At 43.3% G+C, this 15,731-nt stretch overlaps 1 protein-coding gene across 1 annotated transcript in view; it reads right to left on the bottom strand.

Moving 5' to 3' along the window:
* The window catches only part of LOC126484543 (uncharacterized), a 128,590-nt gene that overhangs the window by 50,157 nt on the left and 62,702 nt on the right, over positions 1-15,731 (bottom strand). Inside the window, exon 3 of the mRNA XM_050108091.1 lies at positions 7,508-7,626. Within this exon, the coding sequence (XP_049964048.1) occupies positions 7,508-7,626 (119 nt within the window). The remainder of the gene's footprint in view (positions 1-7,507; positions 7,627-15,731) is intronic.

Raw genomic sequence — 15,731 nt, 5'->3', positions numbered from 1 at the left:
CACACCAGGGATATTTGTCAGGGTGGGTCAGAATCTTGTTCGCCGATGTCATGCTTGCATTGCAAGGCCGACAGTTTCAGCACATTTTGTAAGACACAGTACAAATGGTACGTTCATTTTGTCAATGATGGTATTTGCAGTTAACTGTGACTAATGTAAATAAAAAGATACAAAATAACTCGATTTTATTCCTAATATCTCCTTAAGCTAGCTTCTCTGCCCCAGGTTCCCTACCTCGAATTGTTCAGTGGAGCAACCTCTATGTCCGGTTAAATTTTTGCACGCTCTTACGGAAACACCATGTGCATAGAGATAATAAACATCTGCCTGCTGCACCAATGTGCAACTACCTTGAACAAACAATAAAATATTGTCTCTAAAATGTGCAGGATGGAGTTCGACCTCAGTCTGTTGTAAATGAATGATTGTCGGAGATGAAATATTTCTAATTGTAGGACGTGTCCCTTATCGTATGAAGCCGCAGGATGTGCCATCAAAACCCGGAATGTACAGAGAAAAGATTCGTAACTGACGTCATCCAGACTGGAGGAAGTATATAATAATTTAAGGAAACTAAGAAGACACCACAGAAAAATGACCGAGGTTCTCGACAAAGAATTGTTCACAGAGTACGAGTAAGTTATACATTATTACGGCTGGCCAAGTAACTTTTATTGAATGTTGGACTAGAATTCAAAGTGACACTGACATCTGAACCTACTTTTCGACGTGACAGTCAAATGTCTGTAAACAACGATTGGAACTTTCGACTATTCTTCAATTCGTTGACGACAGGAAGTAGCGCCTTGGTCACGGAGCCAATCGAGAACCGCTGTGTGAACGTCATCTTCGTCGGAAGATCTCTTTCTCCCCAAAGGTTCTTTCAGCTTGTATAATGGACGACCAAAAAGTTTCCGTTTGAGGGCGTTGCTACAACGTATATGCAACATAGCACGACTCCGATGCTGTTACACTGATGAGCCAAAGAAGCTGGTACACATGCCTAATATCGTGTAGAGTCCCCGTGAGCACACAGCAGTGCCGCATGCACTCGACTAATGTCCGACTCGGCTAATGTCCGAAGTATTACTGGAGGGATCTGACACCATGAATCCTGCACGGCTATCCATAAATCCGTAAGAGTACGAGGGAGCGGAGATCTCTCCTGAAAGTCCGTTGTAAGGCATCCCAGATATGCCAGTAATGTTCGTGTTTTGTGGCCAACGGAAGTGGTTAAACTCCGAAGTGTGTTCCTGGGGCCATTTTGTAGTAATTCTGGACATTTGGGGTGTCGCATTGACCTGCTGGAATTGCCCAAGTCCGTCGGAACGCACAATGGACGTGAATGGATGTAGGTGATCAGTCAGGACGCTTACGCACGTGCCATCTGTCAAGGTCGTATCTAGACGTATCAGGGGTCCCATATCACTCCAACTGCACACATTCCACCGTTACAGACCCTTCACCAGCTTGAACAGTCCCCTGCTGATCCATGGATTCATGAGGTTGTCTCCACACCCGTACACGTCCATCCCCTAGATACAATTTGAAACGAGACTGGTCCGACAAGGGAACTTGTTTCCAGTCATCAACAATCCATTGTCGTTGTTGACGGACCCAGGAAAGTGTAAAGTTTTGTGTTGTGCAGTCATCAAGGATACATGAGTGGGCCTTTGGCTCCGAAACCCCACATCGATGGTGTTTCGTTGAATGGTTCGCAGCTAACACTTGCTGATGGTTCTGCACTGAAATCTGCGGCAATGTGCGGAAAGGTTGCACTTCTGTCACGTTGAACGATTGGTCTCGTTCTTGCAGAATCTTTTTCCGGCAGCAGAGATGTTGGATATTTGATGTTTTATCGTATTCCTGATATTCACGGTAAACTCGTAAAATGGCCGTAAGGGAAAATCCCCACTTCATACCAGCTTCTTAGCTTCTTTGGCGCTTCAGTGTACGTGACCACCGATATGTAGGCAAGGGATTAGTGTGGGATTATTGTCTTTCCGATGTGCGGGCGGTAAATGCGGGAACGTGAACTAGGCGGCGTTATTACCAGATGCGTCCAAAAGGGACCGACGTGCCACTACTTTTAATTCTTTTTTTTTTTTAGCCGAAGGACAAACACGGAAAGACATCCGCCGGAGAATGAAGAATGTGTTTGGGGCAGCAATTCTGTCGAAACGGTGCATAAGTTACGTGGTGGTCGCAAGTCGACACAAGACGTCGGTCGATCTGGGAAGCCAGCAGGAGTTACGCCAACTGAAGTGGGAGGCACTCGAGCACCTGCCGTGTATTCCTAACTTCACCGCATGCGATTATCATGCCTTCTGTCCCTTAAAACATGCCGTGAAGTATCGACGATTCCTGCCGGACTAAGATGTGCTGCAAGCAGTTGCGGACTTCTTCACGTAGCAGGACACGGTGTTCTACCCAACGGGTATCTTCAATCTGGTGCGTCAGTGGTATGATGGTGTCAGTGCTCCCGGCGATTTTGCACGACTGGGCTATAGATTCTGGACTGTCATCCGTACCGCAGCAGAAGTACACTACTGGCCATTAAAATTGCTACACCAAGAAGAAAAGCAGATGATAAACGGGCATTCATTGGACAAATAAATTATACTAGAACTGATATGTGATTACATTTTCACGCAATTTGGGTGCATAGATCCTGAGAAATCGGTACCCAGAACAACCACCTCTGACCGTAACAACGGTCTCGAAACGCCTGGGCATTGAGTCAAACAGAGCTTGGATGGCGTGTACAGGTACAGCTGCCCATGCAGCCTCAACACGATACCACAGTTCATCAAGAGTAGTGACTGGCGTATTGTGACGAGCCAGTTGCTCGGCCACCATTGACCAGACGTTTTCAATTGGTGAGAGATCTGGAGAATGTGCTGGCCAGGGCTGCAGTCGAACATTTTTTGTATCCCGTACAGGACCTGCAACATGCGGTCATGCATTATCCTGCTGAAATGTAAGGTTTAGCAGGGATCGAATGAAGGGTAGAGCCACTGGTCTTAACACATCTGAAATGTAACGTCCACTGTTCAAAGTGCCGTCAGTGCGAATAAGAGGTGACCGAGACGTGTAACGAATGGCACCCCATACCATCACGCCGGGTGATATGCCAGTATGGCGATGATGAATACACGCTTCCAATGTGCGTTCACCGCGATGTCGCCAAGCACGGCTGCCACCATCATTATGCTGTAAACAGAACCTGGATTCATCCGAAAAAATGATGTTTTGCCATTCGTGCACCCAGGTTCGTCGTTGAGTATACCATCGCAGGCGCTCCTGTCTGTCATGTAGCGTCATGGGTAACCTCAGCCATGGTCTCCGAGCTAATAGTCCATGCTGCTGCAAACGTCGTCGAACTGTTCGTGCAGATGGTTGTTGTCTTGAAAACATCCCCATCTGTTGACTCAGGGATCGACACGTGGTTGCACGATCCGTTACAGCCATGCGGATAAGACGCCTGTCATCTCGACTGCTAGTATTACGAGGCCGTTGGCATCCAGCACGGCGTTCCGTATTACCATTCTGAACCCAACGATTCCCTATTCTGCTAAGAGTCATTGGATATCGACCAACGCGAGCAGCAATGTCGCGATACGATAAACCGCAATCGCGATAGGCTACAATCCGACCTTTATCAAAGTCGGAAACGTGATGGAACGCATTTCTCCTCCTTACACGAGGCATCACAACAACGTTTCACCAGGCAACGCCGGTCAACTGCTGTTTGTGTATGAGAAATCGGTTGGAAACTTTCTAGTGTCAGCACGTTGTAGGTGTCTCCACCGGCGCCAACCTTGTGTGAATGCTCTGAAAATCTAATCATTTGCATATCACATCATCTTCTTCCTGTCGGTTAAATTTCGAGTCTGTAGCACGTCATCTTCGTGGTGTAGCAATTTTAATGGCCAGATGTGTATGTTAACTGGAAACCTGGAACACGTCTCTCTTTTGCGCAATGGTCTTAGGTGTGTAACTTACTCTCTGAGGTCCCTACGTAGAATTTGAGATGTTACTCCATCGTCAGAGGAAGATTTGTCAGTAAGCACCCGACCACCTACACGTGAAATGTACAGCTCATAGTGCACATGACAAAAGTGTAAAGTATTGATGGAGCAGCAGTTACATCCCTGTAATAAACAACGCAATGGAACCACATTGCATTAAACCAAGAGTTTAATTCCGTAAATTGATTATGAAATACTAGATGTACTAAGGCTGTTGGTCGTCACTTTCAGGATTAATTCTTAGCTTAACCCTCTAACCGGAACATCTTTTACTCGGCGGTAAGATGGAACATCGGTCTGCTAGACCGCTAGGACATTTAAAGTGTATTTTTCTCTATTTTTATGACTTTTCCGCACTTCTACGTTGCTTCTCTCTCTCTTTAAGGTGTAATTAAACATAATAATAGGTTTTTGAACCATAATATTTGTTAAAATACCAGTAAATTCAAGTTTATTACTAGGAAAAACTTTAATTTGCAGTGTTTTGTTGTTTACACATTACTCCTTTAGAAATACTTTTTTTTTACATTATTATAGTTACAACACAAAGAAAATGAATACTAAAATGTAATGCAAAGAAAAAATTTAACTTTTATTTTTAATTGCACAAGTCTTGCACACTTTTCGTGAACACTCCAAGCACGTTGGTTCTTCGCAAGAAATACACTTGTAGGCAGTTTTCCTCTTTTTTTGATATGGACAAAATCGACAGGTTTTTCTTTTACCAAGTGTGTCCGTCGGACACTCATCAACTCGAACAACAAATTTATTCCGTTGGCTAACGATTTGCTTTTCTTTTGCTGCCTCTTCTTCTAAAGATGAAATAATACTTTGTAGCTCTTGAGGCAGATTGGAGATTGCCAGTCGGGATTTTACGAAATCGTAGACCAAATATAGAGAAACTCTTTTCAGGAAATCAAAACGTGATACGGTTTTCTTCTCTCCAAAAAGTCCATAAAGTATACTTGCGTTTGATCCAGCCATGGCCACCATGTGGTAAAAAATAGCCAACGGCCACCTTCTTGTTTTGCGATTAGTAGAATAAACACTGCACTTCATATCTAGCGTGTCTATTCCACTTTTTGTGGCGTTATAAAAAGATATGATTTCAGGTTTATCATTTGAAACGTCAGTGTAATTGGAATGATGCATTGACGAAAGAAGTAGGACTGCCTTATTCCTTTTTGGGACATAAGAAAGCAGAGTCATTTCTTTCGTAAAGCCATAAAGGCTGGACCCAATTTCACGATCGCTTCTTGCTTGAAATTCTGCTGGTATCTGGGGTCTGTTTCTTTTTAGTGTCCCAACTAATGTCAAATTGTGAGCTAGTAGCTCCTGGGCAAGTTCCACAGAACAAAACCAATTGTCGCAACTAATATTTCTGTTTGTGCCATACAGCCCTTTAGATAGGCGGATTACAGACTGCGTGGGAATGCTCTTTTTCTTTTCTGCTGTAGAAAGTGTGGCTCCATCACAGCCTTTGCCGGAGTAGATGTAGGCATTGTAAATATATGCATTGTGTGCATCTGCCAGACCCATGACCTTAATGCCATATTTAGCCGGTTTATTCGGCATATATATACGAAATTTAACCCTCCCTCTGAAAGGCACCAAAGTTTCATCAACTGTCAAATGCGCTCCAGGGCTATAAATTTGTTGGCAGTTCCAAATAAACTTATTAAATATGTCTGTAATGGCAGCAGCTGGGTCATATTTTTCCCTCTGTTCCCTCGTGCTCGAGTCATCGAATCTAAATGCCCTAAGCAATATTCCTAATCGCTTTTCTGTTATTATTGATCGAAAAATTGGCCTCCCCAAGACCGAAGTGGAAAACAGCGAGGTCATAGGCTCCCTCGCAGATTTGAATATGCTGCAAAGAACTGTGACTCCAATCACAGCGTTCACTTCCTGCACAGTAGTGTCTCTGTAAGCTACACTTTCTTTTAGTTCAATAACAGAACGAATTTTGGCCAACTTTTCATTAGTATGCTTTACAATCGTCTCAATCATGTCGTCAGTAAACAAAAGGCGCCACACTTCACCTGGGAGTGGGTTTTTCCCCACGGTAAGAGCAGGCCCTTGTATCTTTGATAGCCGTACCTTTATTATATTGGATGCTGCTGTTCGCGTCTTAGAGCGAACAGGAGTTGATGACCATGTGAAACACTTGTTTCTTCCGTAGTAAGAAACTGGAAGACGACTCTCATCTAGAGTGTCATCAGAACGCGTAGATGAGCTAGCAACATCAGCAGGCTTCTGTGGAGTGATTAGTCTGCTTCCACCAGAAGTTATGTCAGACTGTGGTTGCTCTCCAGTTTCTTCGCGAACTGCGGTATTTTCGACTTCAAATATTTCTCGAATAGTTTCATCATCGCGATCATCATCATTGGGAGAGTCATCGTCATTATCTGTTTCATTGCGAGGATCTTGGATAGTAAGGTCCTCATCTGGAATGCATGATTCATCTGAATCCACTTCCGAGTCTGATTCTTCAAGGTAATTTTGAGAGCGTGCAAGGGCTACAATTCTTTTCGACCGATTTGAAACATATTTCGGACCTTCCATTGTAAACCTGCAAGGAAAAAGGGAAAAATGAGTTTTAACGAAATTTAATGGGGATAATTCTATCGCTGTAATAAGTTTGCGCGGTAAATTGGAGAATGTGTGTGAAAAACGGAAAGAGGAAAAAGTAAAACGTTAAATACGAGTTGTTACACTTTTTTCTCGTTCTTCTATGAACACAAAAGTATTAAGCATCGTGTGGTGGCAAAAATTTCAATCAAATAGATGAAATGTTGCTACACAGAAAACAGAAGAGTTCAAAGAGTGGAACATCGGCCATACAGACCGACAAATGCGTGATACTTTTAGGAACACCGGTCTGGGAGACCGGCAAAAATTTGACACTTTTAGGAACACCCGGTCTGTCAGACCGGGAGGGGAATGCATTTTTTCGGAACACGGTCTCACAGACCGACAATACGTAACAAAAATTCTACTTACTTGAAAACAATGCATGCGCCGACAATACGTTGTTGGCCAGCTGCGGTTCGGGACCCGACTGAAGATTACTGGGCTTCTCCCCACCCTCACGAACAATGCAGCGCCGTTAGCATTGTTAATGTCAACTATGGCGGTATCTCAGACCGATGTTCCGTTCAAAGGGTTAAGTTCTCTCTATGAAGTATAAATATTCTTTTCGGATGATTTGTTACTCATCTCAAAGTATTCAACTTAGGATCCTCTGGCATTTGTGTAATTTTCACCCCTCTATGCGTACATAAAATGAAAAAGCCTCCTTCCTGGTTATTGCTTTTTCCTCTTCTTACACCAGTAAATAACTGCTAGCCAGACCGTACTGAGTGAAAAGAAGAAGTTATGAATATAAAAACAAACTAATTTATGTACAAACTTGCATAAGTTGCGCCAACGTTATATGCTACAAGCGTCCAGTACGGCTGTCGTTTGTTACTTACCCATTACAAACCATGACTGCGTCAAATTCGTGGACAGTTTCTTCCCCTGAAGCAAGATTTTTCACTGTTACGTCCCAGACGGCATCTCGAGGGTTAACGAGAGTAACCACATGCTGAAACTGATAAATGATAAAGTTTCCATCAATAACATAGTTCCACTTTAAATGTGAAGGTTCAAAAATAAGAAGAGACAAATGTGAAGCCCATAACAGGGAAGCTATCTTGAAACTGTTTGAGTGTAAACAGCGCTGGAATCAATGGCACAAAATTAGGTTGATTACTCATGTCGTAGACAAATTAATTCATCTTCCTGCAACTGAATGCAACGTCTCTGGACTTTCATCGACAGAAAAATCAAAGGTGGAAGTACACAGAGAGCTTAGTGTCCTTCGGGAACAGTGTAGTTTGTGATGACAACCATATTATTTGAATGCGGGTAGAGAAATAGACTGATTGGATCTTGTTGTAAGAATCCTATTCGATTCCCGGCGGGGTCAGGGATATTCTCTGCCTCGTGATGACTGGGTGTTGTGTGATGTCCTTAGGTTAGTTAAGTTTAAGTAGTTCTAAGTTCTAGGGGACTGATGACCACAGATGTTAAGTCCAATAGTGCTCAGAGCCATTTGAACCATTTTTTGTAAGAATCCTACCAGTATTTTTCTACAGTGGGTTAGAATCAGCAAATAGAAGGAAAACGGAAATCAGAACAGTTGCATCGAAATTTCAACATGGTTCTTGCTAAAGAGCATCTCGGATGGGCAGCACAGTAAGTTTTTCTACTGTATTATTAAAAATATATCACCTTTATGTGTTCTTCTTACACATGAGAACACTAATACAACTTGGCATTTTACGTGTTTCAGACACCGCTATATCGTCATAAACTGATACAGAAGACAGCAAACCACAAAAAAGGGAACATCAACTTGATCTCATATTTTAAGAAGAAAGAAGCACAGTTGCGAGATATCAGGCCCAGTAACCGATCCCGCGCGAAAATTTGGTCAGTAATTCTGACAGTACGCAGTTGTGACCTTGTGGAAGAACAGCTTTTAAACTTTCTCGCTCACCGGTTGTTTGTCACTCGCTCCGCACCACTCCAGCATCCTAATAGCGGAGCGCAAAGTACTGTGCAGCGGAGTCAGAAAGATACTGTTTTGTTACTGATAACACGCATTTTCACTGTATCCAAGTGCCGTTTTCACTGTATCTAAGTGCACGGTTTGTAAGCTGTAGCTGGTACCAGAGAGCTCTTCGCTTCGAACATTTTGTGGTGCGATTGAGAAAGGTAGTGTAAATGAATGAAACGATATGGTGTGTCACTGAATTGGTAGCATAGCGCTATTTATTTATTAACATGTTGTATCTGTTGCACATTACTTTCTTTCGATTTTAAAACTGGCGTTGTTAGAATGAAGTACATTTGCAAGAAATGAGCTACTCTTCAAAACGGCTGGCATGATAAAATTGTGTCATAAATAGTTAACCTCGTTTCATGATAATTCTTCATTTGCTTAGGTTTATTTATTTTGATTTTGAAGCGAATACAGTGTGATTCAGTTGCCTCTATTGTTTTATACAAATAGAAATGCTATATCTGTTCTTCAAAAACCGCGCTCTGGATTTTCATATTCTCTAGGCTACATTTAATCTAAATAGTCCTACAGAAAAAATGAACAGGACATTCTCTAAGGAAATTTAATGTAGTTAAATTTTGTACTGGGATACGTTTTCACTGGAAGCCACGATTTTCAAGTCAAGAAAAACATAAAAAAGTACCTCCACCTCTCACACTCATCCCTCACCAATCACGATTTCTGGTACATTGTTCGTGGCACTCCCTCCTACCACGGTACAAAAATTTCCGACTACACGAACTGTTCTCAGTATTAAGGGCAGTCAATAAAGAACAAATAAGGTCGAAGGTGGGAAATAATTCGTGAAGTCGTAATTTTTGTGCAATGGAAGGAGGGAGTGTCGTGAAGAACGTACTAGAAGTCCTGACCGGTGAGGGCTGTGTGGGAGAGGGGGTGCGTATGAAGGTCACTTTTATATGTTTTTATCAAATAACTCGAAAGCTACGGCCTCTACCGAAAACACATCCCAATTTTGAAATTTAATTACATTAAATTCTCTACAAAAACGTTCTGTGCATTTTTTCTGTAAGACTAACACGTAGTTTGCGCTTAGTCAGCGAGAGAATATGAGTCTCGCACGTGGTTTTTCAGACAGACATAACTTTGCAGGTTACATAAAAATACATCGGTACGGGTAGCTAAATAACTCTGAACATAGCTGTTGAATATTAATACGAGGATATTGTTAAAATAAATTTGCGTAAGGCTGAGATATTATGGACTCATTACTGTGTTTCGCGTAGTATAACGTGTTCTCGAACAAGATTTCAAAACACATAAGGCAGATGTGTCCGACCCTCCTCTTCCCTCACCTTCAACATGACGTGAAAAACACGGCTCTGGTTGTCGCTCTACTGTTCACTACTTCGCGGTCGGGCATTAGGCGGTTGAAGCGGGGCGAAGCGCGTGACAAACAAACTGTGCGCGCTAAAGTTTAAATGGCGTACTTTCAGGTGAACTGTCTATCAGAAGAACCATGGCCAAAATTTTCGCGGGGGACCGGTTGCCGGTCGTTTGCTGATATCTTGCAAGCATGCTGCTTTCTCCTCAGAATATGCGGCCAAGTGGGGTCGGGTGGGGGGGGGGGGGGGATGTTTCCTTGTGCTTTACGACTTAAACAGCGAAGGAAAAGAGAGACGTTCGCAGTACTGCAGTGAGTTCTCTCTCTCTCTTTCTCTGTGTATGTCTCTCTTAATGTGTGTGTGTGTGTGTGTGTGTGTGTGTGTGTGTGTGTGTGTGCGTCAAATAAAGAGACATAGTATGCGACAGTGTATTTCATAGCAAAATACAAACCTGTGGACTCGACTATAGCCAAAAAAGTGCTGCGTTCTACATCTCCATCTACAGTCCGCAAGCCACCTCACAGTGCATGGCGGAGAGTAGTTTGCGTGCCACTGTCCCTTTTCCTGTTTCAATCGCGAATGCTTCGCGGGGCGAACAATTGCTGTTAAGCCTTCATGTGGGCCCCAAACTATCTAATTTTATCTTCATGATCTTTTCGCCAGAAATCTATAGGAGGACGCAATATGCTGGTTGACTTCTAGGAGTTACGCTCTCGGAATTTCGACAGCAAACCACGCCGTGATGGAGAACGTCTTTCTTACAGCATCTGCCACTGCAGCCAGATGAGCATCTCCGTGGCGCTTTCGTGCCACCTAAATGAACCTGTAACGAAACGTGCTGCTCTTCTTTGCATCTTCTCTGTTTCTTCTATTAGTCCTAGCTGGTATGGACCTCAGACTGACGAGTAGTATTCATGCGTTTTGTAGCCTACCTCGTTTGTTGATGGACTTAATTTCCTCAGGATTCTTCCAATGAATCTCAGTCTGGCATCTGCTTTATCTTCGATTAGTTCTATGTGGTCACTCCATTTTTACTGCTCTACGCACGCACTCCTAAATGTTTCACGGAAACAGCTGTTTCTACTGGTAGCTCTGCATCGTGTCGATACATTTTTCTATGTTGGGGGTCAGCTGCGAATTCCTGCATCAAGCGTCGAACCTCTCCTCGTCCTCCTACGTTCCGCTACAATTTTTCTAGCATACTTCTCTATGTATAAGAGCGCCATCCGCGAAAAGTACGACGGAACTTTCGATGTTGTCTGCTAGGTCATTCGTGTATATTGAGACATGCACACTGAAGACCCAAAGAAACTGCTATACCTGCCAATATCGTTCACTGCCTCAACACGACGTGGCATGGACTCCATTAATGTCTGGAGTAGTTCTGGACACCATAAATCTGCAGGGCTGTCCATAAATCCGTAAGAGTACGAGGGGTGGCGTGGAAACCTCTCCTTGCAAGGCATCCCAGATATGCTCAATAATGTTCATGTCTGGGGAGTTTGGTGGCCAGTGGAGCCACTCTGTAGCAATTCTGGACGTGTGGGGTGTCGCATTGTCCTGCTGGAATTGCCAAAGTCCAACGGAATGCACAATGGACATGAATGGATGCAGGTGATCAGACACGATGCTTACGTACGTGTCACCAGCCAGAGTCATAATTAGGCGTGTCAGGGGTCCCATATCACTCCAACTGCACACGGTCCACCATTGCAGAGCCTCCACCAGCTTGAACAGTCCCCTCCTGACGTGCAGGGTCCGTTGATTCATGAATTTATCTCCATACCGAACACGTCCACAGGCTCGATACAATTTGGAACGAGACTCGTCCGAGCAGACAAAATGTTTCCAGTCATCAGCAGTCCAATGTCGGTGTTGACAGGCACAGGCGAGACGTAAAGCTTTGTCTCGTGCAGTCATCAAGGGTACATGAGTGGGCCTTTGGCTCCGAAAGCCTATATCGATGATGTTTCGTTGAATGGTTCGCACGCTGACACTTGTTGATGGCCAGCAATTTGCGGAAGGGTTGCACTTCTGTCAAGTTGAACGATTCTCTTCAGTGGTCGTTGGTCCCATTCTCGCAGGATCTTTTCCGGCCGCAGCGATGTCGGAGATTCGATGTTTTAGCGGATTTCTGATACGGTACACTCGTGAAATGGTCATACGGGAACATCCCCACTTCATTACTGCCTTCGAGATGCTGTGTCCCACCGCTCGCGCGCCGAGTGTACCATCACGTTCAGACTCACTGTAAACTTGATAATCTACCATTATAGCAGTAGTAACCGATATAACAACTGCGCCAGACACTTATTGTCTTATATACGCGTTGCCGACCGCAGCGCCGTATTCTGCCTGTTTACATCTCTCTATATTTGAATATGCATGCCTATAGCAGTTTCTCTGGAGCTTCAGTGCAATCGCTCTTAACACGCACTTGGTGTACACCAGAAGTTACTTTCATGTCCGAAGACCTCTTTCGATTAAGAATGACGACTGTGTTCTGTTTGTAGAAACTCTTTAATTCAATCACACGGTTGGTCTGATATTCCGTGCTTTTGTATTTCGTTCATCTGGCGGCAGCGCGGACCTGTATCGAACGCCGTCAGTAAGTCAAGGAACACGGCATCCACATTGCCGCCTGTATCTACTGCCGGTCGCTGTGGCCGAGTGGTTCTAGGCAGTGCAGTCCGGAATCGCGCTGCTGCTACGGTCGCAGGTTCGAATCCTGCCTCGGACATGGATGTGTGTGATGTTCTCAGGTTAGTTAGGTTTAAATAGTTCTAGGTCTAGATGTTAAGTCCCATAGTGCCAAGAGCCATTTGAACCATTTCTGTATCTACTGTTTCCTGTGGATCATGAACGAACAGAGCGATCTGGATTTCACACCAAGGTTGTTTTCGGAGCCGTTGTTGATTCATGCAGCGGAGATTTTCGGTCTCGAGATATGTCATAATCCGCGAGCATAAAACATGTTCCAATGCTCTACAACAGACCGACGTCAGAGATATAGGCTTTTAAGTACGTGCGTAGGTTCTACGACCCTTCTTGGAAACGTGAATGACCTGTACTTTCTTCCTACGATTAAGAATACTTCGCTCCTCCAGAGACCTACGTGCTAGAAGAGGACTAATGTCTTTCGCATAGTCTACGTAGAACTGTACTGGTTTCCTGTCAGGTCCAGTGACTTTGCCTCTGCTGAGCGATTTTAGTTGCTTTTCTGCGACATGGTCACTTATGCGAATGGCCGCGCGGGGTAGCCGCGTGGTCTCAGGCGTCTTGTCACGGTTCCCACGGCTCCCCCAGTCGGAGGTTCGAGTCCCCCCTAGGGCATGGGTGTGTGTGTTGTCTTTAGCGTAAGTTAGTTTACGTTAAGTACTGTGTAAGCTTAGGGACCGATGACCTCAGCAGTTTGCTCCCATAAGATGTTACCACAAATTTCTAAATTTTTCCAATAATTAACGAGTCCTAAAATAAATTCTCCAGCATTAGGGCGCCGAAAGCTATGGACGATCAAGAGTACTTCCGTGATTCTCCTGCTGAAAAAATAACAAGAACATACATGATGGAAAAGAAATGAAGCCCCATGCTTCTTGACAGAGCGTAGGGGAACGATGCGGGAGTCCCGCACCGCCGTACTGGGCAAGGTCCTAATGGAGGTGGTTTGCCGTGATGGGGATGAATGATTAAGACGACACAACACCCAGTCATCTCGGGGCAGGGGAAAATCCCTGACTCCGCCGGGAATCGAACTCGGGACCCCGTGCTCGGGGAACGAGAACGCTACCGCGAGACCACGAGAGGCGGACAAACATACGTAACAGATGAGAAAAATTGATAAAGTACTCTACCAACATCGGAACATCTTAACCACGAAAAACAGTAACACTGTCTTAAGCACAGGTCAAACATAAAGTGATACATAGAGAATTGACTATGACAACGAGAAACCATAGGGGGGCGCTGCAAAGCAAACCCGCCCTCTATGGGAAAAGATACAGCTAAAATAAAAATGAGAAGAAGAAATGACATACAAAGTGTGGTAAAATATAATGATAAAATACTGAAAAATTTACAAAAATGGATACATTGACAAAGATTTTGTCAACCACATAGTACAGTTATATACGCCAAAAAGCGATTGTACAAATTAGTAAAAATTAGCGCACTTTGTATGACATTTCTTCTTCTCATTTTTATTTTAGCTGTATCTTTTAGAATAGAGGGCGGGTCTGCTTTGCAGCGCCCCCTTATGGTTTCTCGATACCATAGTCAATTCTCTATGTATCACTTTATGTTTGACCTGTGCTTAAGACAGTGTTACTACTCAGGGAACATATACGTTGAAAGGTAAATTTGTATGTGCATTTTAATTAGTTTAATGCGTCTATATACATTTAATTGGTTTTACGTTGCTTTATGTACATTCATTCGTTTGGTCACTGTTATTAATTATTTTTATTTTATTCTTGTATTTGTAGCACCAATGATGGCTGTTAATCAGTTGAAATCGATTTGCAAAAGTAAATAAAGAAAACATGATTTTGCGACTGGTTGCTGCTTATTTGGTAATTTTATGGTTTACGGTCGGTGCACAACTTGGGAACCATATGGGCCGGCCGGAGTGGCCGTGCGGTTCTAGGCGCTACAGTCTGGAACCGAGCGACCGCTACGGTCGCAGGTTCGAATCCTGCCTCGGGCATGGATGTGTGTGCTGTCCTGAGGTTAGTTAGGTTTAATTAGTTCTAAGTTCTAGGCGACTGATGACCTCAGAAGTTAAGTCGCATAATGCTCAGAGCCATTTGAACCATTTTTGAACCATATGGAGCCCACCATTCATAACTTTGTTTTATCTTCGAATTGGTCAACTAGGATCACGTAACAACTCCAGTTCCTGTTCTTTCTTTATTGTTATTTCCTATTTCTCCAGCACTCCATCTTTTCCCCATGCTATCATTTCCTTCCTTATGTTGACGTTGTTCTCGAATTCTTGTTTCTTATGCTTTGAAAGCCTTCTAAATTTTGTAATGCATTCTTAAAAAGTTTTCTATCCGTTATTTCCGATTCTTTGATTTTTTTTCTTTCTAGTCAATTTTTTATTTCTGTAGTCCATGCTGTTGTCGATTTCTTTTTTGAAAAATACAGGGATATTTATTTCATCAGCATGTTCTCATCCATTCGACAGAGGTGTCCAAGGAAGATTAATCTTTGCTTTTCCAATACTTGTGTTTTTCCTTAGATCTCCTCGTTTCTTCTCATTTTCACAATTTACGCCTGAATCTACCACTCTCAAAGTTTTGCAAGATATGTAGAGTATGCGCAGGATACAGTCTTCTGTGGCACAGCAGTCCCCACTCCAGTGCCTTTTCCTCGGTTTTGGTTATGTTCTTACTTCTTTTACATGTAGTTTTATGACCTGTTATTAGTGTTATAATAAGAATAACGACTACAGCATTTATTGTACTACTATTACTAAAATAATTAGAACAAATACCAGTACTACTGCTGTACTACAATTGGTAGTCTATCATTAGAAAACTCGAGTACTGCTATCGTAATATCGTCCACCGTTTTGCAAGTACACAAATTATTGCTTTCTTTTATAATCCAAACATGTTTCACCACATGTCTGGCATCCTCAGTTGGTTGCTTCTATTTTTTCCTGATATATATACAAATAGGTTATTTTTTAGGTTAAGGAATATGATGCATCAGATTTTGCTGTCATTTAAATGGTATGTGCAC

This window comes from Schistocerca serialis, chromosome 6 (genome assembly GCF_023864345.2).
Source record: "Schistocerca serialis cubense isolate TAMUIC-IGC-003099 chromosome 6, iqSchSeri2.2, whole genome shotgun sequence".
NCBI lineage: Eukaryota > Metazoa > Arthropoda > Insecta > Orthoptera > Acrididae > Schistocerca > Schistocerca serialis.
Note: the sequence above shows the minus strand (reverse complement) of the source record. Positions and strands in the feature narration are given on the sequence as shown.